The sequence below is a fragment of the Malaclemys terrapin genome, chromosome 2 (genome assembly GCF_027887155.1).
Source record: "Malaclemys terrapin pileata isolate rMalTer1 chromosome 2, rMalTer1.hap1, whole genome shotgun sequence".
NCBI classification, from domain to species: domain Eukaryota; kingdom Metazoa; phylum Chordata; order Testudines; family Emydidae; genus Malaclemys; species Malaclemys terrapin.
The window spans coordinates 71069380-71096279 of NC_071506.1; the positions used below are offsets into that span (position 1 = coordinate 71069380).

Consider the following 26900-nt stretch of genomic DNA (forward strand, 5'->3'; position numbering starts at 1 on the left):
TGCATAAAAACTGCAGGTAAAGGTATTGAATCCTCAAAATGCAGATATAGTATATGAAATCTATTGATATGAACACAGCAGCAAAATGAGGACAGACACATGCATGGAATTAAGTGGCAGGCCACAACTTTAACACAGAGGAAGGGAGCTACCCGCCCATCACCCTACTTTCCTATACCAGGCATTTAATTGGTTCCAGTGTGGAGGTTACAGGGCTCCTTACCGTATAACTCATAATGTGGAGTAGGCTCACCTCAGCCTGCCCTTCAGGACTCAGCTTCTCTGAGTCCTAGCATCTTCCCCACAATGAGGGGGACACAGGATGCGGGAGGCCTCAAGCGCCACCATGAGCCCAAGGCCCATCAGCAAAATCCCAGGACTTTTACCTCTGGGAACTGTTCATTTTATTCTTTTAACTGTGATGGAAACCAGCCAGACGTTGTAACTAATAAACACTATCATTCAAGTACCTCAGTTAGGTACTAAACACGTTTCTACACAACCCACTTTGGCTTGAAGGTGCTGCCAAGAAGGCAAAAAATACCCTGGTCCTCTGCTAATTGGCCCATGGGAGAAAAAATATCCTTCCTGACCCACAAAACAGGTGCCTAATTCTAATCAAAGAGGTGCTGGGGCACAAGCAATTAGGTGCTGGACTCAAGCAACATTTTTTTTTTTTTTTACATTCATAACTGACGTGGTGATCCCAGAGGTGCTGGAGTTATGAACTGCCAAGCCTAGAGGAGCCAGAGCTCCGCCCCGGCAAGCCCTGGTACAAATTAAGCACTGGGTGGTCAGCTACACCCACAGCATCTGTTAGGCCAGGTTCAGATGAGTAGTATGACTTGATGAAACAGAGCCAAAAGAGGCTTGGCATAGCCCCTGCGCTGGGCTAAATCCTAGGAGCTGGGGAATGCTGGCCAGTCAGCATCCTTCTCCCCCATGTGGCCAGTGGGTGCCAGAAACTCCCGGCATGGGGGGAGCTACCTATTGTCCCAGGGTGAGTGTCTCCCTCCCTTGCCACTGGGACTATCCCCCTTTCACTGCTGATCCCATCAAGTTCCCCCACATGTTGATGCAGGTGGGTGGCATTGTCCTGAGTTTGCATTCAAGCAGCTTACAATAAAGTTTGCAAATGACAGAAACACACTGAGTGCTTCTAGTTCCTGGTGCAGGAGTGCCTGGAGGTGGATTGCCACATGCTACTGGATATCACAAAACAAATAAGGTTATAAGAAAACACTGCTATTCAAGCTTATGAAATAATCAATATGTTTCAATGAATCATACTGGCTATATTTATGTTTCTTTCATACTCCTTAACCTGCCCCACACCCTATTGAAGTATTTCATAAGCCACAGGGGTTTACTATCACAGGCTGTGAAGACCTTCTTTTAGAGAATTAGTCAGGGTGAAGAGAGAAAAACTATTATGGCATATTAACAATATTGCCCCGTAGAATATTCAGCTCCCATTGCAATTAAATGGAGAAAGTATTATTAGCCATTCTTTTTAGGATTCTGAGCAGAGCATTTTCATTATATGACAATAGCTTGGAGAAATACTATGAATCCAGTTCTATAAAAATAAATTAAACATATTTGCAGACTGTACTTTCAGAAAATGAAACTAAAATGCATCTCACCAACTGTAAGGAAAGAAAGTTATTCAGTAATGTCTGCCTTACTGAGTTGTAGCAAAGAAATCATGAAACAATGTACTTAAAATATTTCTTTGGTGGTTAAAAACACTGCAAAGTCTGACTGTCATCTATCTTAAACTTATTATAGGTTATTAACCAAATATGATACAGTTTATTATATTATAAATCTATTCTTCGATGACACTTATATCACCAAACCCAGAAAGTCAGATTTCTTAAAATAATCTAGATAATTTAAGAATCACAACCAATTTATTTTAAATTGTGCAGGATGTCAACTCTTCTGTTTCAGACTTCCATTGCGGTAGATACTCTGTGATAGAGCTCTTCCTATGTACCACTTCCAGCTAAAGTATTTTAGGGATATAAGTCAATGGAATGCCAGTACCAGTCAGAGTCTCCACATATACAAGCACTGGAAGGACTGATCCCACCATTCTCTCTCTTCTCCATCATGAATGGGGAAAATGCTGAAGGCATCCTTGCATTGAACTCCTTCAAATCTCTCTGACTGTTCTCCACTGACTTTGAAGTCCCACTTTGAATTTGTTATATTTTCATTAAAAATCTCAGCTTTGCCTTGAGCATGAGACAAAAATTATCCTTAACAGCATCAGAGTCCATTGCAATCATATCTTATCAGATTTTTTTGAAAAACGTACAGGGTTTCATCATTATAACCACAATTTGGATTTCCTAGCCTGATTTTTATGAAGTAAGGATAAACTCTAAGTTCTAAACGCATGTCAGTAGGAGACAGTCTGGCAATAGAATTTAAAAATAAATGCCTCAATCTCTTGAGGACTGGGGGGGTTTGAAAATTTGGTATTCTATGTGTTGTAAAATAACATGGTCTTTATAAATCTGTGCCCAAGAATATATAAACCAAATGTTCTCCTGTGTGCTAAACATATACAACATGTTATTTATTGCTCGGTAAATGACATACCTGTCACAATCTCTATTACTAGGAGTAACTGCTTGAAAGGACAAAAAGTTTTATGTAACACATTATGAATTCTGAGTGACTTTTTAAAAAAAAATTTTTTTACATTTGTTTAGCTAGCCTATTATTTTTAATATCAGTTCCACTTGGGATATATTTACGAATTATTGCTTCTCAGCTTTTTCTTCTGAAGTTACTACATAAACCAACATTACAATAAGTATTTCTACTGCCTAACATACTACTTTAGGAATCATATACACATAGGCATAGCTTGACTGCTATATTTGGAGGGGGGTCCGGTGCGGGGGGCGGGGCAGGGGAGCCCAGCCAGCTTAGTGGGGGAGCCCCAACAGCTGCTGCTGCAGAGACATAAACCCAGGAGCTGCGGCCATTCTGGCACAGGCTGCCACAGCTGCTGCAGCTGGATTTGATGGTGTCACTTTTCAGGTACCTTTCGGTGCTGCTGCCTTCCTGCTGGGGCTAATGCTGCTGCCAAGGGGATGCTGCATGCCAGGCTCCTGCTATCCCGCACCACACAGACACACACGGCAGCATGGGCTCCACCGGGACCGCCAATCCAGCCAGCACCCCAGGCTACTGGGCGGGGAGGAGGAAGAAGTCGGGGGGTGGTGGTGGTGAGGCTGCTGCAGCACCGAGCCTCGCTCCCCTGATCCTGGCATTCCCCCAACCATAGCACCCCCATGGCCCTGTTTGGGGGGGGGGAGGCAATGCCTTCCCCCTCCCCCCCCAAAAAACCTACATTCATGCAGGGTTAAGACTGCCTTCATGCAGGGTTAAGACTGCCTGAACATTTACTTTTCCTGCCTTTGGCCTGCCTAACTGTGTAAGCTTAACAATGTGTCAGTGTCGTTTTTAACACAAACAGAGTACACAACTGTATGTGCTTTTCTTTTTGTCTACTGAGAAGTTTCTAATTTCTGTGCTATGTAAATCATACATACTCAGGAAGAGAAAAACATTGTTTAGCTAGCTAAGCTATAGTTAGGATTATACATGTAGTATTTCATTAAGAAATCAATAACTAGGACTTTAAGAGTGCATTGATATAGGGCCTTAATAGATTTTCTTCCCTGGCCTCCCATGAAAAACAACACTATTATTTGTGGCCAGCTGTATATTTGTACATTCTAGGCACCAGACTGAAGAGATTTAATTCAGATGATCAATATTTTAATATGATAAAGTAAAATGATGCCAAATATTTTATAAAAACTATTAAGAAAATGAAAAATGAAATTAATATTTTATCTCAATTAGATGATGAAGTTTAAATATGCCACAGTGTGAAAAGAATACACTAATAAAATGTCTAGTGTCTACTGAGATTCTGCTCCTGGTATTAAAATAATGGTAAGAATAATATTAACTTTTTGATAGCACTTAATCTGTGGATCTCCTTGCACTTTACCAAAGGAGGTAGGTAGCATTATTTTCATTTTACAAGTGTGGAAATTAAGGCAAAAATAGGTGAAATCACTTGCCCTAATTCACCAAGCAGCCCAATGGCAGAGCTGGGAGTAGAACCAAGGTCATCTGAGTCACAATCCAGCACCCTATCCAATGGGGTGCACTGACTCCCATCATACAAATCTCTCACGATTGTATTTCTTGTCCCATGTGGTGAAGAAAAGAGGAATATCAATAGTGGATTGTGATAGGTAAAGCTGTGCAGTGCTATATTCTTAGGCGTTAGGAAGGGGAATGACATCAGGTTTTCAAAGACACCACGATATTATAGGAGGTGCAATCAGCCTATTTGAGCACATATATGACGGGTAATGAAAAAATAAGATGCCATTGCATACATTTCCCACCCCGTACATTGTAATTAAAAATCATTTTAAAAAGTTCTTGGAGTCCCATGTGTTCCTTCAAGAGCAGATACCACTAGTTAAAGTATCTGCTTCATTGGTTCCAATTAGTTTATTTAATTGACACAATTCCCCAAGAAATAACATTTGTGTAGACTTATTGAAGATTTTCATTCTTGTCTAATAAAACTAATATTATCCTTGGGAACTTTTAGACTCTCGCTCCATGCAGTAAAGGAGCCATTACAATCAGTGGTTACAGTGGCTTTAGTTCGAACATCAGCTTCAGCTGAAAATTCGAAAGTGATCAAAAAGAACAAATCCACGTTTGATAAGTACGCACTAAGCTGAGGTTATTAAGTTGAGCTTTACAGAGAGTTGGGTGTTGTCCCCATATTTGGCTTTTCTAAATATCCCTAGACATAAGGGAGAAACCTGCCTTTTACGTTGAAGTGTTATTGTGACAAGTTCATTTTTTGGGTTAGTCACCTCTTTTTGGCACCTTGTGTGAGGCCAGAGAGGTCCAGCACATGGCCGTCACTTGGGACATCTGTTTGTAGACAAATGCTCTGCTTGCACAACATTGTTTCTTTGTGAAACAGGCCTGCTTCAGTGCCTGTTTTGATGGCAGTTAAAAAAATGAAATCCAACAATAAAATGTAAGTGACCAGAATGTAAATGTAAAACTATTAAAATCATAAATGAACATTTGTTGCTTTAACAAATGCTGCTCACGCTATGAACTGTCAGCCCAAACATCTTCCAAATATCTCTTTTTAGAAAAAATAGAAATCCTTTATTTGTCTTAGTCATTTGTAATGGGCCTGTCATTGTACTATCTATATTTCCAATGAAAGCATCCAAGTTCTTTGAAGACTTACCACCACCAATATACAACAACAGCTAAGACTTTTTTCTTTAAAAGACATATCAACAAATAACATTTGTTGGCGTTTACAAACCAACTCCAATAAGGAATGAATGTAGGGATATAAAAGAAGGTACTAACAGTGATTCCCCCAAGTGACAGTGACCCCCTCATAATTTATCCCCCACACTTTAAAATCCAACAGTTTCACCAAGTACAAAAATCTCTTGGGTCTTCTGTTAAAACTTGTAAGCTACTGTCTGTAGAAACCATTGATTATAGTTATCCTGTGAAAGATACTTTATTACTATGTAAAACTTACAAACAAGTTAATTGACTTTGTTCTTGAAGTAATTGATACAATGTAAACAAACACTATAAGCTGTTAAGTGACTCTCACTTCATTCAACGGCTCCTAGGACAGACCCCCACCCTCTGTGATTAAAGGGCCGGGAGTCTCAAATGAATTAACACACACCCCGAAAGTGGTGGAGACAGTAAATTAAAATATGGTTAAGATATGGAATGTATGTTGATGAATGCTTGATGTACATAAATGGTTAGGGAGGTGTCAGCCTAGAAACGGAGTATCCATCGGCCAAAGAATGTGTTAAGTAGGACCACCAGACAACCCCCTGAGAGTAAACTGGGATCCACCCCATCAGGGCCGGGTTTAGCCACACCGCGGGAGCCGCGCCGCGGGAGCCGGGCCGGGCCGGAGCCGCGCCGCGGGGACCGGGCCGGAGCCGTGCCGCGGGGACTGGGCCGGAGCCGGGCCGGAGCCGGGCCGGAGCCACGCCGCGGGGACCAGGCCAGGGCCGGGCTGGACCCGAGCAGTGCCGCTGGGGCCTGCGTGCTCGGCGGGAACGGGCGGCGCCTCCCCGGAGCCCTTTTCTTGCGCCCCTACCACTCCAGCTTACCTTGTGCTGCCGGCCCCCCCCCCTCTGATTCGCGGGAAGCAGGGGAGGGGGCGGAGCGTTCAGGGGAGCGGAGGAGGGGGAAGTGAGCTGGGGGCGGGGTGGAGAGCTGCAGCGCAGGGCCCTCTTGGCGCGGGGCCCAATTCAGCCGAATCGGCTGAATGGGCCTAAAGCCGGCCCTGCACCCCATCACCTGGAAGGATGAGAAACACAAACTTTGGACAGTGTGGAGCCACCAGGAATGTGCCACTTTGGGCAGGAATGTGCCATCTGCTGATTGAGTCAGCAACAGCAGGATGAAACAGTTCCCATAGACAACATAGGAATTAATTCCTATAAGAATGGACTCTCAAGACTGATGACTTTGAGTCTCTGGTTCCGCTGCCAACCTCCAGGAGCATCAGGTGCACCTGACACAGACTCGGCTCCATCCTCAAGACCAAGATACCTGGCCAGTAACTTGGCATGAGCAACTTCTAGGCTGGTAACTATAACACCTATACAGAACTTGAATGAATGATTGTGTGAATGAATCTCTCTCTCTCTCTCTCTCTCTATATGTGTGTGTGTGTGTATAAGAAATAAGTAGTCAAACAACGTTGTTTACTTTTATCTTTTGCTTTATCAGTATATTTACAATAAATGTGGCATCTTTGCCTTATCCCTCTTAATAAGATCCTGCTGGTTTTTATTCTATTGGTATAACATTTATATGATTTCAGATGGTAGTATCTGTTTGTGGCACGTACTGTTGACACTATGGAGAAGGCCACATTAGAAGTGCAGAGATTGAAAGGATGTGATCTGACCTCTCTTTCCTGTTACATAATGCTCCAGCAGTTCTCCTAGTTACCTCAATCCCTTTGCCAGTTGTATAGTAAACTGCTGTGGAATATCCTAAATCTCACTAACTGCTTCTCCAACACTCTCACCAAGTGACTCAATACAACTGCCCTCCAGCTGTCAGATATTCTACACCCTTTGACAAGGAGTCCAATTGCCTTCTCAGATATTAGCTTCTCCCAATCGGCAGGTTTAATACACTTGTAAACTATGTAGTATTCTGAGGGCTAATGTTGACAGTGCCTTTTGAATGGTTTGGTTTTCTGCTGAGGTAGAAAGAAGAGACACCTGCTCTGATTTATACTGAAACGTGAGGTGGGGAAGACAAAAGGACAAACGAGCCATACTTCTATTGGTTTAGGGATCACTGTCTTAAAGCAGTAAGTCTCAGAAGCATCTTACATTATATTATAAATTATATTTAATTCAGCGGACATCTTTTCTTCTACTTTACATCTCCTCCCTGGAGAGAAAGAAGGGTGTAAGTTTTAAATATATGTATATTTCCTTTTTTGTTCAAACGAAATATAAATACTTAAACAATATAAGACTTTCTAGGCCTTAAGTTATGGAGTTATCTATGCCTAGTTGCATGTATGGCTGACAATGCAATACAAGGCAACCATCATTGCAGAATTTACACCTTATTGTGCATTTCTGCTTAATTTAACAGCATGAGTTCAGCTTCCCTTCAGAATTTTAATAAGCACTTGACAATAGGACCTTCATTTCAGAGTCTTCCCCCTCTAAATAAACCCGATCAAAAACTTCACTGTGACAGCAGATGGTGATAGTGCAGATGTACCATAGGACTTGAAGGTTCATTAACTGTCATGAGATGTAGAGTGGCAATTCTGAGGAGCAACAGTTATGATGTATTGAAAAATATTTAGTTCAACAGACCTACAAAGTCAAAAATCCCAAATGAGGCAGAACATAAACACGGTCTCCCATGTACTGCTAGAATCATATTGAGGGTATTTTCTTTGAGTAACATCTCACTTTTTACCAGAACATCCTGTTCCATCATTTCACTTTTTAAAGTATTATAAAAGTGATATCTTTTGGGAGGTTATAATCCCACAATCAAAACATTTGTATGTTTCAGCACAGATGTCTATCACTCAAACAGATGTTAACCTGTCAACCTGCCCAAGTAATGACATTCACCTTTATGACTGGAGTAAAGGTGCCTTTATTCCTCTCTGAAGCTGGCATTTTTGGTGGCTAATGAAATGGCTAATGGAATGGCAATATAGCAGAAAGAATGGTAAAGCTCCAGCAGTTTTTGGATGGCTGGCTGAATTTTTACCAGCTATAGAAATTTGCTTCTTAAAACAGACAGAATCATTCATGTATTCAAATATGCAAATATTGGACAGTATATTATAGTGCTATTTTCATCAATATAATAAAACTCTAACAAATAGAATAATTACTTAAAGAGCAGTTATCTCATTTACTTATAAAGGTTAATCTTGGCTATTTCCTCTAAACAGAGTATCAATTATATCACTCAATAGCAGCTTCTCATGTACATATCGTTTTCTTTTTAAGTGTGTCAGCTCATTGCTAATACCATGTAATTGCAATTTGTGCTTTGCCTCTATAGCACAGAAGGGTGATGATCATAATGTACTGGTGAAAGTGCAATTGAATGTAGAAGTAAATCAATAACACAGAAAATTACTCAGCTTATTACAATATACTCCCTGATATTGAATTTACCCCTAAGGTTACTGCCAGATGTAGTAAAGTGTGTGGGGAGGGGGGCACACAAGTCTGAGGGTGCGTAAAGGAATTCCACAGCTGAGTATAACCAAATATTGTACAAACCTAACCAAATAGTATAGCTACTTCTCAGTGTGGGAGTGCAGTAAGGGGAACCCAAGGAGTCACCATCTCCTTGCACAGCACAGCCTCTGACGGCACTCTCCTGAGCCCAGACTGCAGAGGCTGCTCCCTTTGCACACCTCAAGGGTTGCACTGCACCACCACCAAAGTTGGACATACTGGGGTAAGGAAATGTGCCCCATTTTAGTATGGTACATCCTGTGTAACTCCATGTGCTCCACAGAGCATAAGGAGGGATGCTTTCCTGCTCTCAGCAAATGGGAAATTCTGCACCGAGACAAAATTTCTCCCCAGTCTTCCCTTGGAGCTGCACAGTTCTCTACCATTCACAGCACAGGGCTGTCCTTTAAAGACACAAGCATTTTATTCTTACCTGTGCTTGATCTTCTTGATCCTTGAGGAGTCAGAATATTTTTTTTTTAATTAAGAGAAAATAAATTTAAAAACTGAGATCATAAAAAAAATGCAGCAATGCAGATTAGTTCAGGTATTTCTTTGCAAACTGTCTAGTAGGTAGACATAAGATAGATTAAGACTTGATTTTATGTGCATAACACCTTTCACACTCAAAGTGATCCTCCAAAGTACTTTGCAATAGTGTAATAACTGTGCTCAGAAAGCTACTGGAATGTTCCCTTAGCTTTTCCATAAATATGATCCTCAAAAAAAGAAGGGAATACTGGTCAAGTTACTATCTTCAAAAAAAATCCTTGAATTACCAATTGGAGAGTATTTATAAATGGGCAGAAGAAGGAACACCTGTTTCATGATGAACTTGGCACTGCCTGTGTTTTAGCATCATGTAAATAATCCAGAGAAATTTTAACAAATGAGATATAAAAATGTAGTATACATTTAAAATTGGGAGAAGAAACTGCTTGATCTTAATCCAATATGGGCCCAAACTAACTTTGAATCCAACCCTTTTTAATTTTCAAGGATGATTATAGTCAAAACTGTGAATGTAAGCCCTTTCTCACTGGTATTAGAATGGATCTAGGATGGATCAAAAACTAGAAAAATTTGGATGCAACTGAAATTTCATGAGAACAGAGGATTTTGAAAGTTTCAGTCTTTAAGAGGGTGCCAGGCCTCTGAAATTTTGGGTTAAAAATTTCACTTGGCAGCACTGAATATGTTACCATTGAATCCAAACTCAGCCTCTAGTCATGATTCAGCCTTAAATCTAAACCCTTCCCCTTGCCAGGAAGGGTTGCAAAAGTTGGTAGGAAGGCCTGGTTCAGATCTCTAATCCAGGAGTTCTCTGGCAGGCTGTGAGGTAGATTTCAGATTGAGATCTGTCCATTGGCAAGCAGTTATGGATTGATTAGGATGAACAGCATAGGGGAGGGTTTGGGTACTCATGAAGTGGTAGTGTATGAGATCAGGACCTGCAAATGGATATACACTACATGTCCTTTTAGTGAAGAAAAAAAATGTATATTAGTCTTCAGTGTTGTAAGGGTCAACAAAGAAGCCAGTGTTACTTTTTTGAACTCACTCTAGCCTAATGATCTGTCTCTCTCAGGAGCTGACATTTTCAGTGCTTCATACAAGAGCTGCAAAACAGTGACGAGCTCCAAGAAAACGAAAGGTGACATCTGTGTTTCCTGTTCCACCTTGGCAGATCAAATATAGAAGTCCTTGGCTATCACCTTGAGATATTCTAACCTTACTGCCTATCTGATAATGGGCCTGATCCTCTTTCCAATGAAGTCATGGGATTTCTGCTCAATATGCATGAAACTGTAACTTAAATCTAGGTTTTTCTTCAATTACTTGTATGTATTTTAATAGATAGCATTAGATATGGAGAATGGATAGGGTTCAGAGAAAATAAAAATATCATTCAGTTCTAAGATTGTGCTTATTTTACAGTGGTATTTTCTTTACAGCCATCACTTCACTACTCGACGAAGTGGATATTCACCCATGAAAGCTTATGCTCCAATATATCTGTTAGTCTTAAAGGTGCCACAGGACTCTCTGTGACTTCACTACTGTTATATTCTCCTTCCTCAGCCTCCCCTAACTTTATTTTCCCCATTTCCGAGAACCTTTCTGACACCCATCCCCTTAAGGACACATCCTATTCCTTTGACCCTTTTCCATCATAGAATCATAGAAGTGTAGGACTGGAAGGGACCTCAGTAGGACCTCAGTAGACGGGACTAAATGATAACTAGACCATTCCTGAGAGGTGTTTTTCAACTTGTTCTTCAAAACCTCCAGTGATGGAGATTCCACAACATCTGTCACCATTTTGTTCCAGTGCTTAACTACCCTGTCAGTTATTAAGTTTTTTAACCTGAGCAGAACCCAAAGAATGAAAAAGAGAGACACAGACAGGCTGAAGGATCTGCTGAAAACATGTCTGACCTTAGAAGGTGAGGTTTGGGGGTCAGATGTGCAAGCTGGAAAGAGTGTTCCTGGTGCTGTGATAAAATAAAGTTTTTTGCTATTTGAGTCCTTCTGTGGACTTTACACATTCTTTGTAAATAAACAGAACTGCATCAAAGAATTGCACCAATTTTTCTGCCTAACTGGAACAACCTAAGAGACCTCAAACTTTTGGCTAGCTGTTCAACTCAAAAAGGGCTAATGCTATTTTAGCTAGCGCTTTTATAGAATGATACTTCAATATACATATATTTAATCACTTTCAATGACAATGAACTATTCACTCCCCCCTCCACCCACTAGTTTTTACAAAGTAAAGTTCTGGCACCAACTCAGTCTCTTTAAATGAGATTCACAGTGTATATTTAAAGAAAGTTCACATTTCTGTCCATATTTTTGCATCATGAAAAAATAAACACCTAATATATTTGCAAATTTCACTGCCAAGGGAAAATTCGGTATGAAGCTTCTATACACCCAGATAAACATAGATGAAAAAGTCAACTAATTTATGCGCATCTGAAGCATTAATAATGTCTAAAATTAATAAAGTCAGATATTTTAGTAGCTAAAATTTTAGCAAAGAAGGATATTTATTAGAAAGCAAATGCTTACATATGCAAAAACAGCAATATATTTTTGAATCTCACTCAAACAATCTTTACATAGTCAACAAAATATTTTGAATTTTACAACTCATTTTGATAGCCAAATACTCATACAAGCCATTCCTTATTTGTAATGGTAAAATATAATATTCTCCATAACTTGTTTGTCAGCAGGTTTATTTGCAATAAAAGTTAGATGAAGATGTTTAAATTAGAATAGCCGATCAATATGTGCTTAGGGCTACAGACAAGCATATACGTAATTTTACTCACCTGAGTAGACTTATTTGCTTCATTGGGACTTCATGCGTGTAAAGCTGTTCACATGTATTAGAGTAAGCAGGTTTGAGCCCTATCCTAGTTTCTCTTATTGTTTACTATATAGCATCTTATGTATTCATGGGTTTTTAATTGGACATATAAAATAAGGAAGCTATTTCCCTGAAAGTGTTTGCATACTAAACAAATAAAAATATACAAAGTTTGAGCTAATCACTATAGCTAAAATATGATATTGTTAAGAAAATCCACCAAACTAATTTCCCAGTCAGATCAATTTCAGAGTTCAAGGTTTCTTATTACATGGACACATTAATAATGTACTTTCATAAAGCAAACTAGTTAGTTCCTGTATCCCCAGAGTTATTCAACTTCAGATAGACAATAACTCATTTTACTAAAATAAATGTGGAAATGACAAAGATAGAACAAGACCGTACTTTAATTAGCAGATAAATAACGTGCTGTTAATGGAACAACAAAATGGCTTGATCCTTCTCTGAAGTTCATGTTGATGATAGCTATATATTAGAACAGGGGTCGGCAACATTCAGCACGCGGCTCGCCAGGGTAAGCACCCTAGCGGGCCAGGCCAGTTTATTTACCTGCTGACACGGCAGGTTCGGCCGATCGCAGCCCCCACTGGCCGCGGTTCGCCGTCCCAGGCCAATGGGGGCGGCGGGACGCCGCGGCCAGCACATCCCTCGGCCCGCGCCGCTTCCCGCTGCCCCCATTGGACCGGGACGGCGAACCGCGGCGAGAGGGAGCCGCGATTGGCCGAACCTGCCGCTTCAGCAGGTAAATAAACTGGCCCGGCCCGCTAGGGGGCTTACCCTGATATGCCACGTGCCGAACTTTGCCGACCCCTGTATTAGAAGATAGAAATTAGCCCTAAATCTGTGTGTGACTGGAATCTTTTCCTCAAACAGATAGACAGTATTCAATTAAGACCATACAATACTTATCTTCAGTAAAAAAACAAAAACAAACAAAAAAAACCCACAAACAAACAAAAAATTTTGTTCAAATCAAGCCAGGAAGGACATCTGATTTTGAAATCAATGATCTCTCAAAATCCTGCATCCTCATAGTTCAGTAAATTTTTTCCTCTCTATATATGAAATTCTCTAATTTGTCTACCTTCTTTCAAATTGATATTTTGGCTGTCTTCCCTGAAATTTTCTATGGTAAGTCCTGAGGGAAGAATTAATTTCAGACTCCTTTACAGATAGCATGACCAACAAGCTATTCAAGTCAAGGAAGTTATTTTTGCTTTTTAAGCCAATGAAACTCTAATGAAGAGGAAGCAAATGCCATTCTAAACATTGGTACCAGGAGGTCCAGAATAGCAGAAAGCATTGCATACTTATGCACTAGCCTGCTGAGCCATTATATCTATTATTTATATTTGTATTATTTTTTGTTGATTGGTAATTTTTTGAGCAACGAATTCATAAAAAAATCCCAATTATTAAAAACTTAACTTGCTAGTTATCTTTTGTTTACTAAGCAATTTTGTCTTTCCTTATTTTCAGATCAGTCAGCAGCAATCTTTATGCTACAGAATACTAAGTGATTTTACAGTAACTGTTCTTGAATAAGCTCAAGGTGAATTGACATCTTCAGTGAAAACAGAAGTGGTGCAAATGCATTCTCTACTTCTGTGGATGACTAACAATCTTTTAGGAAGAGTGAGAGGGAGGGAAAATTCTTTTAAAATCCAAGCCAGCTTTAATAATGAAAGTGTCACCAAAGAGGAGACTTCCTCAGAATGTCTTCATTCTCAAGACACAATATATTAGTGTATAGAATATAATAATTCCACCCCTCTTTTCATTATAAAAGTAGAAACAAACAGAGATGCATTTCGGAAACAATGGGCAAAATCCTACTTTTCTTGAACACCTCAACACCCTTTTATTTCAATGACCTAGTGTAAAGGAAGCCAATTAAGAGCTAGCATCCCTATCTTCTCTGGGGGAAGGGGGGGAACAGAGCAACAAAACAATTCCAACACAGCTGCTATGAGAATTATTAATTTTCCAAATATTTCTCTTTCTTACCTGCTGGTTTACGGGAAAATTCCTGTTGATTTTTTTTATCTATAAAAATGAATAAAAAAATTAATTAATAAATATACTAAATAAATGCAACAATGAAAGGCATTGTGGGTGACGTGTGAAGCACTTGTGAGATGTTGTCCTCCACATTAGACTGGTGTAAATCAGGAGTAACTCCACTGAAGTTAGTGGAGTGATACCAGTGTCTAACTGTTGTGAATGAAAGGAGAACTCCTTAACCCAGTATATTGGACTGAGTGAAACAATCGTCCAAGCTTATAGAAATTACAATACATGCAACTTTCTTTCTGAACTTTACAGAATCAATGGAAAACACTGCCATTAATCTCTATTTTTAGAAATACACAAACCTTAATTTTAAGTGTAACCTTTGGGTAATATTTCTGAAGCATCAAAACATCTAACAACATGAGAACAGCTCTCATGTCATTCAAGGTACATCAGTCTAATAAATAGCAAATACCTACCCATCCTAAAAACACAAGTTAAAAAGTAGAGATGAGCCCACACTAAGCCCATGGAATCATGGGAAGTTCAGAAGTCATGGCTAGCTGCTACCTCTATTTGGGTAGCACCAAAAGCCCAAAGCACAACACTTCCCAATTATGGGAGAATCTGAATATGCAACAGATGTAGCTGTTCCTGCTAAGAAGAGTAAATCCATCCGCGCGTGTGTGTGTGTGTGTGAGAACACACACACTTTCAGAACAAGCTTAAAGGGAGCAAATCTTCTAACTCTACCATCTGCATTCTTAGATGAGACCTTAGATTTGATTGCTAGAGTTTATTTTTTTCTCTCCTAAACTATCTTACTGCCAATTGTTTCTGTGTCTCAGGGGAAATGAGAAAAAATGCTATTCAAACATTAAAGGATAAACCGTATTGTCAACTAGGCATCAACGGTAAAGCCAGCCAGGTCCCCAAACCAGAACATAACATTTACACTACTCCAATGTAATGCGTGACATTTTATGGGAACATAAGATGAATCACTAGAGAATGTATTTCCTCCAAAGTTTATAATCTCATCTAAATAAACATCCACACATAAAGTTGAAAGAAGCACTTCAATGGGTAAACTTAAAAAAGAAAAAATGTACTTTTTCACAGTATCGACCCCCTCACCAGGTCATCCAGCAGATATTAAACACTCTGCAAGTCTTGAACAGCCAGCTCCCACAGCTTTGTTATCAAAGCATATTTAACACTGTCAAAAATTTGCCAGCAGCTGCTGAATTTATTTTGGGTTCACCCTAACCCCAAAATGTCACGAGTCTCAAAGCAAAGCCTCCCTACAAAAGTCTTAGTATCCTCTATCTTCTGGGTTCATCTATGTCCAGGGAAAGAGAGTTGGAAGAAGAATATTCCAGCTGTTCCAAGTTACTCAATACAATTGTTGGACACTATCTATCCTAAGGCACTTTTCTCAAGAGCAGGTATATTAAATATAGGTTATATCTACACTAACTGCAGTGAGTAGAGTGCAGACACTAGATGCCCAGTTAGCATGGATATAAACAGGAGCGTAGATGGTGAGACATGGCTTAGATGAGTAGAAGAGAGTGCCCTACACACCTGAACCCACAGGGTATATACCCTACATGGCTCCTACATGCCCAAGCAGTGCCTCCCACATCTACAATGCTATTTTTAGCAGTGTGGTGTCCTGCTGCATCCCTGATGCCAGAGACTTTCCATACCACAATGAAAGGTTCCAGAAGTGGGGAAAGTTTCTGGCAGAGGGGAGGCAGCGGAGGAAAGTTCTAGCAGGGGGAGGCAGTGACAAAAGGTGCACAGAGCGGCCAGAGCATTTTCCCACTGCCTCCCCACTACCAGAGCCTTTCACTGTGGCATGTAGCTACACGTATAGTGCCTATACTCTACATGCCACTGTAAAGGTAGGCATAGCCGTATAATGGATGATGTACAAAGATTTTGAGCCTTATGGGTTTTGTTCCTAAATTCAACATCTATAGAATACCCCCCAATAACAGTACCCATCACTACCTGTAGGTACCATTAAAGTCTTGCCATAATTAGGGCCCTACCAAATTCACGGCCATGGAAAACATGCCACGGACTGTGAAATCTGGTTTTCCCCCCGTGAAATCTGGTCTTTTGTGTGCTTTTATCCTATACTATATAGATTTCACAAGGGAGACCAGCGTTTCTCAAATGGGGGGTCCTGACCCAAAAGGGAGCTGCAGAGGGGTCACAAGATTATTTTAGGGTGGTCACGGTATTGTCATCCTCACTTTGTTGCCTTCAGAACTGGGCAGCTGGAGAACAGTGGCTGTTGGCTGAGCACCCAGCTCTGAAGGCAGCGCCCCACCAGCAGCAGCACAGAAGTAAGAGTGGCAATGTCAGACCATGCCACCCTTACTTCTGCACTGTTGCCTTCACAGCTAGAGAGTTGCAGTTGCTGACTGAGGGCCCAGCTCTGCAGGTAGCAGCACAGAAGTAAGGGTGGCAATACCATACCATGCACTTACTTCTGTGCTGCTGCTGGCAGTGGCTCTTTCTTTAGAGCTGGGCTCCCATCCAGCAGCCGTCACTCTCTAGCTGCTCATTTCTGAAGCAGCACTGCCACCAGCAGCAGCGCAGAAGTAAGGGTAGCAGTACTGCAACTCCCCCTACAATAATGCTGCGACCCCTCCCACAATTCCTTTTTGGATGCAGACCTGTAAAATTGCTGTGTAAATGGTTGGGCTCAAACTGGAGCCTGAGCTGTGGGACTCTGAGAGGTGGGCGGGTCCCAAACCCAGGCTCCAGCCCGAGCCCAAACATCTACACAGCAATGTTAGTCCCAAAGCCCAAGCCCCGCGAGCCCAAGTCAACTAACCTGGGCCTGCCAGGCCCATGCTTTTATTCTGGTGTAGATGTACCTTTAGGTGCTTAAGGCCAGGATTTTTTAAAGGATTTAGGCATTGCTCAGCTGAGCTATAGTTCAGCTTCCCTATAGACAGGGCCGGCTCTAATTTTTTTGCTGCCCCCAACCCCAGCCCTGGGCTCTCCCTCTCCCCCCCTGCCAACTGCACCCTCCTGCCACCCCAGCCCTGGGTCACTGGTAACTCGCTCCCAGGGTGGGTCATTCAGCAGGAATTTTGGATGTGCACAGAACACAGACAGGATTGGTTCCCATATGGTTACAGAACTGCAGTAAAGTGGAACAATTTTCAGCTTGTGTGATTGAAGGATAGCTGGATGCATATTATAAGACTGTCTTATATAAATGGGGAAAAGTTGAGGTGCCTTTATTATTCTTTTGTTCCATTCTTTGATTCTATGGGGAATGCACTATCATGGTCTTCTTTTTAAACAAATAAAACTAAAACTTAAAAAAAAAAATGGCTCTTGAAAGTAGCAATTCCAGTCCTAATAACCACTGGGAAGCATTTCTTGCTCAATTTATTCTACCTTTTCTACAGCAAGTTACAGTGGATCAGTATATTTGATTTGGGGGAAATGAAGTAACAGCTGCTCAAATTGAGCTTGAGCACTCCTGAATTTTGAGGGTGTTCAAATCTGGAAGGCAGGTGCTAGATTCCCTTTCTGAATATTAGCTATATCTGGAAAGGAAAAGTCAATTTCTGCTTCCATGGCTCAGAAGTGGAAATCCTCCTAAGTGCCTGGTACTGTATCTAAAGCTGCCTAGGTCCAGAGCCTCCCGTCCCTTACTTTTCATTTTAAATTCTAGTGGGATCCACGTATCTCCCTTGTTAGGCTTCAGATAGAGAGGTGTACCGTCCATTTAGTCCCCCCAATTCCTTCTTTGGGGGAGACCCGAGGGCTGGGGTGGCAGGAGGTGCGGGTGAGGGGGAAGAGCCCAGGGCTCGGGGAGCAGGGGAGTGCAGGTGGGGGCCAGAGCTGGGGCTACAGGGGGTGTGGGCGGGGGAGAGCCCAGGGCTGGGGTGGCAGGAGGTGCGGATGGGGGCCAGAGCTGGGGCGGCCGGGGATGCGGGGGTGAGGGAGAGGGAAGAGCCCAGGGCTGGGGCGGCAGGGGAGTGCAGGTGGGGGCCAGAGCTGGGGCGGCAGGGGGCGCCGGGGGGGGGGAGAGCCCAGGGCTGGGGCAGGAGGCGGTGCGGGGGGGGGGGAAGAGCCCAGGGCTGGGGCAGCAGGCGAGTGCAAGTGGGGGCCAGAGCTGGGGCAGCAGGGGGTGTGGGAGGGGGAGAGTCCAGGGCTGGGGCAATACTGGGGTGCAGGGGGAGCGCGGGGGGGGCGGGGCGGCAAAAAACCTAGAGCTGGCTCTGTTCCTACCATTCACAGCAAGCTGCAGACTTCAGTTCCATACTCCTTCCCCCACCCTTTTCTGTTGCTAGTGGCCAAGGGAATGCTGGGAAATGTTCTTTCCCTGCTCCAGGGCTGGCTCTATAGGCAGGGAGCTAACCAAGGAACTACAGCTCCCAGGGCCCCCTGCTGGTTCTCGGGTCCCATGCTGGACTCTTGCGCCTTTTGCAAATCTGCCGCCCCAAACAACTGCTTGCTTTGCTGGTGCCTAGAGCCGGCCCTGCCTATAGAGTATGTGAGGATAGTTAAGCACCTAAGAAAGGGATTTTCAGGAGCTGGTGAGCTGAGTTGGGAACTGTCTAAGCTAGCCAACTGTTGCTGATTTAGTGCACGTAGCTGACAGGACAGAGAGAGGTGCCTCCCTCTGCTCAGGATCCTCAGCCATGAACACCTTCTGTAGTTTAGGCACCTGAGTCAGGTCAGACATTTTAATTAGCCCATGTCATAGCAGCCAAAATTACATTTCTTTCTCTCTCACACTCATTCTATGTTTCCCTGTGCCCCTGGCTGTCTTGTGTGTGTGCTGTGCTGCCCTCCCTATCAGTGGCCTGCATCTGACCTTCCTCATGCAAGAACTCACCAGAGGCATGGGAACCAGGGGTGCCTGAACCAAGTCTTTGAAAATATCAGCAGAGTCTACACGGTAGACTTAGTAGTCTGTCTGTCTGCTAATGTGCCTAAACCACTTAAAAAAATCTGAACCTTAGGCTCTTAAGTTCTGAGACTTAGGCATTTTTGAAAATGTTTACAATTCACTGGAAGAAAATGTAAAAAAGATAGACAACCTACCGAAAACTTTACACTAAATTGATCCTAACTCCTTGAATGTAAAGAACACAGGAGTAAAACAAACATGGCTGAGGAATTTGTTGATCTGGAGAGATTTTCCAGAGGCACAAAGGGAATTTAGGCATCTAACATCCATTGAAAGTCAACAGGGAGTGGGTACCTAAATCCCCTTTTGTGACTTTGAAAATATTCCAGTTAAATAAGAAACAGTTTACTGCAAATGCTAACTACTTTAATTAAAGTTCCTGCATTGGTAAATGCACAGACAAGTTTAACTAGATTTTATTTTTTGAGTGTAACAAATATTTTCCAATTAAAGAAGTTTTGCTGTAATTACCAAGTTCTACATTTTCTAGACACACATTGCCTAAATTATTTTACTCTGGATAGCAACATATATTTTCATCCATTATACTTAATTGTTGTTCTTCTTACTCTTCATAATTTGATACTCTCTAATAAATGCATTGTAATATTGCAAATTATGGAGGATGTAAAGAGTGCTTACTTACTTTACAGTAACTGGAGTTTTTTGAGATTTTTTTGTCCACACACATCTTCATGCACATGAACCCAGATTCTTGTAGCCAGCTGTGTCTATTGGGGCTGCATATGCACCCTGCATATCCCCCATATCTCCTCTATGATGGTACAGCATCAGACATATCCAACAAAACATGCAGAGATGTCTTTGCCATCAATTAGCCTTCTGTAACCACTGCTTTCAATACATTTCTCGTCTCTTGGACACTGTTAATACGTTACAGAAAAGTGGTACTTAGCCAGTAAAGGTTGGTAATTGGCTATTCAAATGTGCAAACTGCAGATGAATAAACTTCCCGCCCCAGAAGATTCATCCCCTTGGGCTCCTTATCTCTGGGTGTAGATCTAGGGGGCCTGGGTAACTTAGATTTTTCATGAGTGGCTGTTATAACTGAAGATCCATGTACTAGATATCTAAAATGACTACTCCAATCTCTTAGGCAGAACTTGGTACCTGCAATCAGACCTCTTAGTTGTGGCCAAAATAGTTAGGGGTCTTTGGCTGGCTCAAGAATGCCTTAATTACTGGGTCTGGCTAGACGATTTTGGGATACCAGGAGTAAAATGTCAAATAATTTATGAGACCTCTCCTGAATGACCTCCAGAATGTCTGTTGTTCTTGTATGGAGGTGCTGGAAGGCCCTGAAATAATCTATCACGGGTGTGTTAGATGTAATAATCATGGACTTGCCATAGAATCATCACCTGACATGAGGAATAGGCTGATCCTCATATTCCTCCATGAGGTCCTCCTCGCTAAGAGGTTCTTGTTCATCAGACTGAAGAAGCTCCTGAAGGAATGATAGGAACTCCCTAGTAGGAACTGTAGGAGGAGATGACCTTATTCTGGATCTCAAAGTTGTCAGATAGGGAGCACAGGGCATAGGCTGAGGTTTCATGGAAACCATTAGGGCCAGGTCTGTGCCCCATAAGGGAAAGGCATATGGTGTCACAAAGGAGGGAACCAAGGACTGTGTGATCACTCTGGAGCATGGGATCTGTGGAAATAGGGACTTTGTCCATAGGCACTCCCAGAAATCAGTCTGGGTGAGGGGGGAAGACCTCCTAAAAGAAGGGTGCCTACTCCCATGCAGAGAAGAGAATGAAGATGAATAAAATTCTTCCAATGGAGAAGAGCCCTGACATATAGAAAGAGGAACAGCCTTAGATGTTATAGTACAAGAGGCAGGTACTGGTACGGTCGAAGTTGAGTGAAGAGATATTTTTATCTTTAGTACCTGGGGCTCCAGTAGAGCTCTAGCTGCAGTAGACAAAGGAGAGATGTCCAGCAATGGAGACTCAGGTTCAGAAGTGATCATTAGGTCTGCTGGAGATGGGTACGCAGCCACTGCATGTGAGGGCGGTGGGACTGATGATGTCAAAATACTGTGACCATGAGTCCCAGAAGTCTTGCCAGAATGCGGTACCAGCAACTGAGGTATATGGTACAGATGACAATGATATTGAGGAAGCTATGTTGATAACTGAAAGTACAGAACATGGAACCAAAGCTGAGGAACACAATTCCCCACCCTAAAATGACTACAATATCAATATGGTTTTAAAGGAGCTGATTTAGGTAAGTCAGCAAATTGACTCTCTGCCTTCTTCTTGGTTGGTACTAGGGATGGCAATCAGTACTGAGTCCCACCTAAAGATCTTTCAGGCTTTGGGCTGCAGGGCTGAGACCTGTTTGTTAGTAGCAGGCAATCTTTTAGAGTCTGCCAAGGCTCTTAGATTCTGGAATGATGTCTCTTGTAGCCGGGGCACTTTTTGAAAATGGCTTTGAAGCAGGAAGCGGCTGCTCCTGAAGGGGCACCTCAGCATCAGACAGGTGGCAGATTTTTTTCAACCAAAAACAATTTTAGATGGGCATCACAAGGCTTCTGTGTGCGATTAGTAAAACAATTGCGAATGGCTCACTTGCTAGGGATCTGAATCTCTTCCAAGCAGAACAAACCCTTTGTGTGCACATCATTAGCAGGCATAGCAGTCCCCCAGGCAGCACAGATCTTAAAGCCTGGAGACTGGCTCTCTCATTCCTCAGGACCAAGGCGAGACAAAGAAAAAACTCGTTTATTTGTTTTTTGCCACTGTGCTTAAATGAATTTATCCAAAGCTATAAAAACACTCCACTAACTCTAACAACCATCCTAACTATACAAAGCTGTGGGGAATCAGAAGGATGCCTTAGGTTCTGATTTGCTGCCACAGGCAGCAGGAATGAACTGAGTAGCAGTTGGGGCTGCTCTGTATTTTATACCCTGGTTGTAGGTGATGTGGGCTATATAGAGTGTGTGAGCAGCCCCAATAGACACTACTGGCTAAATGATTCTGGGCTCAGGACCATGAAACGCACACACCTACAGTGGGATCCATGGAGACAAATGTTAGGAGGAGGATCCTAAATCAGAACATCAGTGATGTTCCAACAAGAAGACCACATTTGAAATTCAATTCAAATGTATTTATTGGACTGCATGGCTGAATGGCCATATGTTAAACATCATGTAGGCCTTGTATCTTGACATGTGAACACCTTTGCTTAAATGAAAACTTTTGGCACAAGTTTAACTGTAGCATCACTACTGCTCCATCATAATTAAGGCTAAGATGTTGTCACAGATATTTTTAGTAAAAGTCACGAACAGGTCATGGGCAATAAACAAAAATTCACGGAAGCCCGTGACCTGTCCCTGACTTGCACTAAAAATATCCCTGACCAAACGGGGAAGCCGTTCAGCATCCACTGCTGCTGGGGCTCTGTGGTCCCCCCATCACTGCAGTGAGTGCGAGCTCTGGGGTCCTCACTGCGCAGCAGTTGAGCAGCTATGGGGGGGCTCCTCAGGGAGCTCTGGGGTCCCCTGCCACCCATGGGGGCTGGGCTGCTGCGGGGTCCCCTCGCCCCCATAGCATAGGGAAGGCTGGGAGCTCCAGCCTCGGGGCAGAAAATGTCATGGAGGTCATGGAAGTCACGGATTCTGTGAGTTCCGTGACCTCTGTGACATAATCGTAGCCTTAATCATAATAAACGTGTTTGTATTATAAGCACCACTTCATGTTGGGATGCCTGAGTTTCTATACTTGACATAAATGAAAGTACCAGCAGTTACACCTGACAGCATCCACATTATTGAACGTACAGAGGAAGTACAATATCAGAAAGCTACCATGACTGTTTCTGGAAGTGACAAACACATTATGTTTGATTTACTGCTAAAGATATTCCAGGAGGGCGGCCAATGCTATCAGTTGCAAACAAATGGGGAAAAAACAACTAGACTAACCTTGGAAAGAAGTACAGTTGGCGTCAAGACAGTATCTGGGACATATGAAATGGAATAACTGTAGTTTATATCATATTTTTGGTAGTTTATGGAGCATAGTTACTAAAGGTCTCAATCATTTTGACTGGAAAGAAGCAGGCAAAGGCAACACAGCAAAACATCACCTGACAGTATGTATAATATATTCCTTGAGTATCCAAACTTGTAATTTAAAGCGGTTTTACTACATGCCTAAGAAAAACAGTATACAATGCAAATCTGTGTAAATGATTTGCAGATGAGCTACATTCCTTTTAGCTTTTGATGAAGAAAATTATATAGACCCTTGAGTCAAGATGCAGCATACACAGCAACTTCCAACCCAACCAGCTTCACTTCATGTGTGAGGGCCTCTTATTTGAAATAGGATTCTGCTTTACATATGTTCAAATTATGTACACTAGACTGTCCCTATCTATGGATACTTTCAGGAACCTACACAGCAGCTGCAGCACCATTCTCTAGAGAAACAAGCTTCTGGAGGCAGTAACAGGTCCCTTATAAATACTTTGTTATTTTTTATTTGATTTCCAAAAGCTCAATATAGTTCCTAAAAACATAAGGAAAAATTCCCATCGAAATTTGACCTTATTTTTCAATGGCATGATATTTTACCTAGTTGGTTGTTATACTCTTCTATTAATGGAATGAAAGTCCAGGACCCATGTTCGGTGTAAAACATCTAACAGTTCTAAACTCTCATAGTAAGAACAAGATGCAGCTTGTCTGGAGGTTAGAGTAAAAGATTTGGCACTGGGAGTTTGTAGGTCTGTTCCCCAGTCTGTCGCTGATTTACTGTGTAACCTTAATCAAGTCATTTAATCACTCTGTCTCATTTCCCTCATTTGTAAAATGATTATAATAACTTACCCACCTTTGTAATGGCTCTAAAAGCTTCCAAGGATGAAAAGTGCTATGAAAATGCCAAATCTTCTTCTCATTTAATGATTATGTTAGGATTAACAAATGTCACTGATCAAATTTGTTTAAGTAGTCTTTGGAGCTGGGGCCAATATTTTTTCAAAATGTAAATATATATGCCACATTTTTACAATTACTTTTGCTACAGATTACTATTTAATCTGTTATAGTACTTTTGTTTTTAATATAAATTGGCTTATACTGTAGCAACAGAGATATTTACATAGACACATATGAGAGCTGGAGGAGTGTGTCTTGAAAATTATTTTCTATATTATACATTTTCTTCATGAGTTTGTAGCTCCAGATTAAGATGGGTGGGGGGTCATTCTGCAAAAGTCTCTTCTATATTTGAATGTCCCCCACATACAGGGTTGGTCTGATGCAGGGTTTTGGGGAGAGAAGGTGGCAATTTAAAACATCTAAGGGATTAGAATCTTATGGGTATTCCTCCTGCATTCTATTTAGAATAATTGATGCTTTCATAACTCCGTAGAATTAAATAAAAAACTAACAATTGGCTGACATTCTCTTGCTTACACCCACACACTTTATTTGCTTTCAGGGGCTTGCCTGCTATTATAGATTCCATGGTAAACTGAGTACATGCTTTGGCCAAATGTCTTTAGTAGGCTGAGTAAAATGACCTTACTTCAAATTCTTTTAAAAATGCAGTAGCAGACATTTAAGCATACAGGTATGGACTATGACATTGACCAGGTTTATATTCAGTGTGTGCAAGGAGTTTTCACTTCGGTAAATCAATTAAATTTGGAAGTTTGGCATCAAAGTTTTATAAGACAGAAGGGCAGTAGAAGGAAATACAATAAAAAAGAGAAGTATTTTACTCAATAATATAAATTATAGGCCAATGAAACACCACTTCCTGACTGAACTTGATGCTCTGTAGGAATTCGGCTGGTGATTTTTAAAATATATGCAACACTTATGTACTGGTGCCTGGGTGTAAAAGAGATTCTGCTGCTAAACTCCGATACATTTCGCAAATGTCTGTACCTGAGGCAACCAGGTTAAAGAGTTTTTCTGTAGGCATGAGTGGTAATATAAGAAATCCCATCTGGGCTCGCTGCATTTGGCATTTGAGTGAATCACAGCCATCTTTCGCCTCCCTATCCAGCCATGAGAGTGTCATTTCAGAGGAGAATTCTTCCTAACAAGGAAATCTTTGCACTACCTTAATGAGAAGACACTATGATTCCCCTTAGTTGGCTTGTTTTCTAAATAGAAAAAAGTTACTAAGCTATTAGCTTCAGATGCCTTGAATCTAGTTCCCTCTTTAAAGGTTTCGTGTCCTTTCCGGCAGCTGCACCTCTCCTCTCATCTAGCTAGCTTACCGGCTAGCCTCCTAGTGACCATGGCAGAAGGGGCATACACACCCCATGATAAGCTCCCAATTTAGGATGGATAAAGAGAAGGTATTTCAGAAAAGGAGTTCAGAGTCAGATGCTGTACCAGATGATTGCCTATAGGGATTTCAAAAAGTTGCAAACTTTAAAAAAAAAAATATGAGGAAAATATCTTTTCACTCTCCTTTTTATTCAAATACGGCAAAATTGTTTGGCTCAAACTTCTCAGAGTTCATCTTCAGGCATAGAGAAAGAATGACATTTTTCAGCTCACTAGACAAATGTTGGAAAGTTATAAGTGATTAAAAACAGGGCATTAGAATGAATGTGCTTAGGCAGCCTTACCTATAGTCGTCTCTGCAACTCTATTCTCTGAGGCCCTCATTCTGCAAAGCATTTAAACAGGTCCTTAATATTAAAAATGGAATTAATTCCCACTGACTTCAAGAGACTTATCCATGCCCTTAAGTACTTTGCCAGATAGTCATGGACATAAGTCGATAGTTAAAGTTAAGCATCTGATTAAATGTTTTGTTGCACTGTATAATATATTTTATTTCTAAGAGTAACAAAGTCCTTTGCAAATGTGGAAATGCTAATCGGAAAAATTCTAATGAAACTTGTTGTTGAAATTTGCCAATTCATTGCAATTGAAATGTTTCAGAGATGGGGAGATTTTAAAGTTCTGATGAAACCTTGTCTACCCAGCGTGTCTATCTGCCCACCCAGCTTCTCGACAGTCTAGGCTGATATGGAGCAGAGAGCCCAGAAGCCTTGGGAGTCTACCCCTCCCAATCTCACGGGTCCTTTGCATCCTGGATTCTTAGGGTTTCAAAGGTGCAAGGCGCCTGGCTCCATGACAACCTGCCAGGTGGACTGCCCCAAAGAAAGGGCTCTATACCCTTTTGTATTTTGGAATTTGGTTTTCATTCTGAATCAGAATTAAACCAAATTTCATAATATTGAAATTCTCCATGAAATGGATTTACCCTTCTATGCACAGATCTAGTGGTAAAGAGTATTATGCCCATGATGGAAACTAAAGCAACAAGGGCTATGTGACTTGGGCCAGGTCACACAGATTGTCAGTGGTAGAACAAAGAATGAAAACAAAATCTCAGCTCCGAGTCTCCTGCACTTACCACTAGACTGCTTTGTCTCCTTATTTTCCTATCACAATTTGGAGCTGAACTTTTTAGCTCAGCAATAGATAATTTTTATATTTACAAATGTTACAACGACTTCCATATCAAGCATGCTCTTACAACTAATGACCAGGTTCAACTCCTCTGGCCCTCATTAATGGCTAGGAAAAAATGTTAAGGAGGTAATTATTGGTTAGTAGCGTGCGTTTCATTTTTACTGAATTCTT

At 41.6% G+C, this 26900-nt stretch overlaps 1 protein-coding gene across 2 annotated transcripts in view; it reads right to left on the reverse strand.

The window, feature by feature from the left end:
* The window catches only part of SNTG1 (syntrophin gamma 1), a 557992-nt gene that overhangs the window by 107929 nt on the left and 423163 nt on the right, over window positions 1-26900 (reverse strand). For both annotated transcript variants that reach the window (XM_054017063.1, XM_054017062.1), the window contains exon 12: window positions 14278-14316. In XM_054017063.1, the coding sequence (XP_053873038.1) occupies window positions 14278-14316 (39 nt within the window). The remainder of the gene's footprint in view (window positions 1-14277; window positions 14317-26900) is intronic.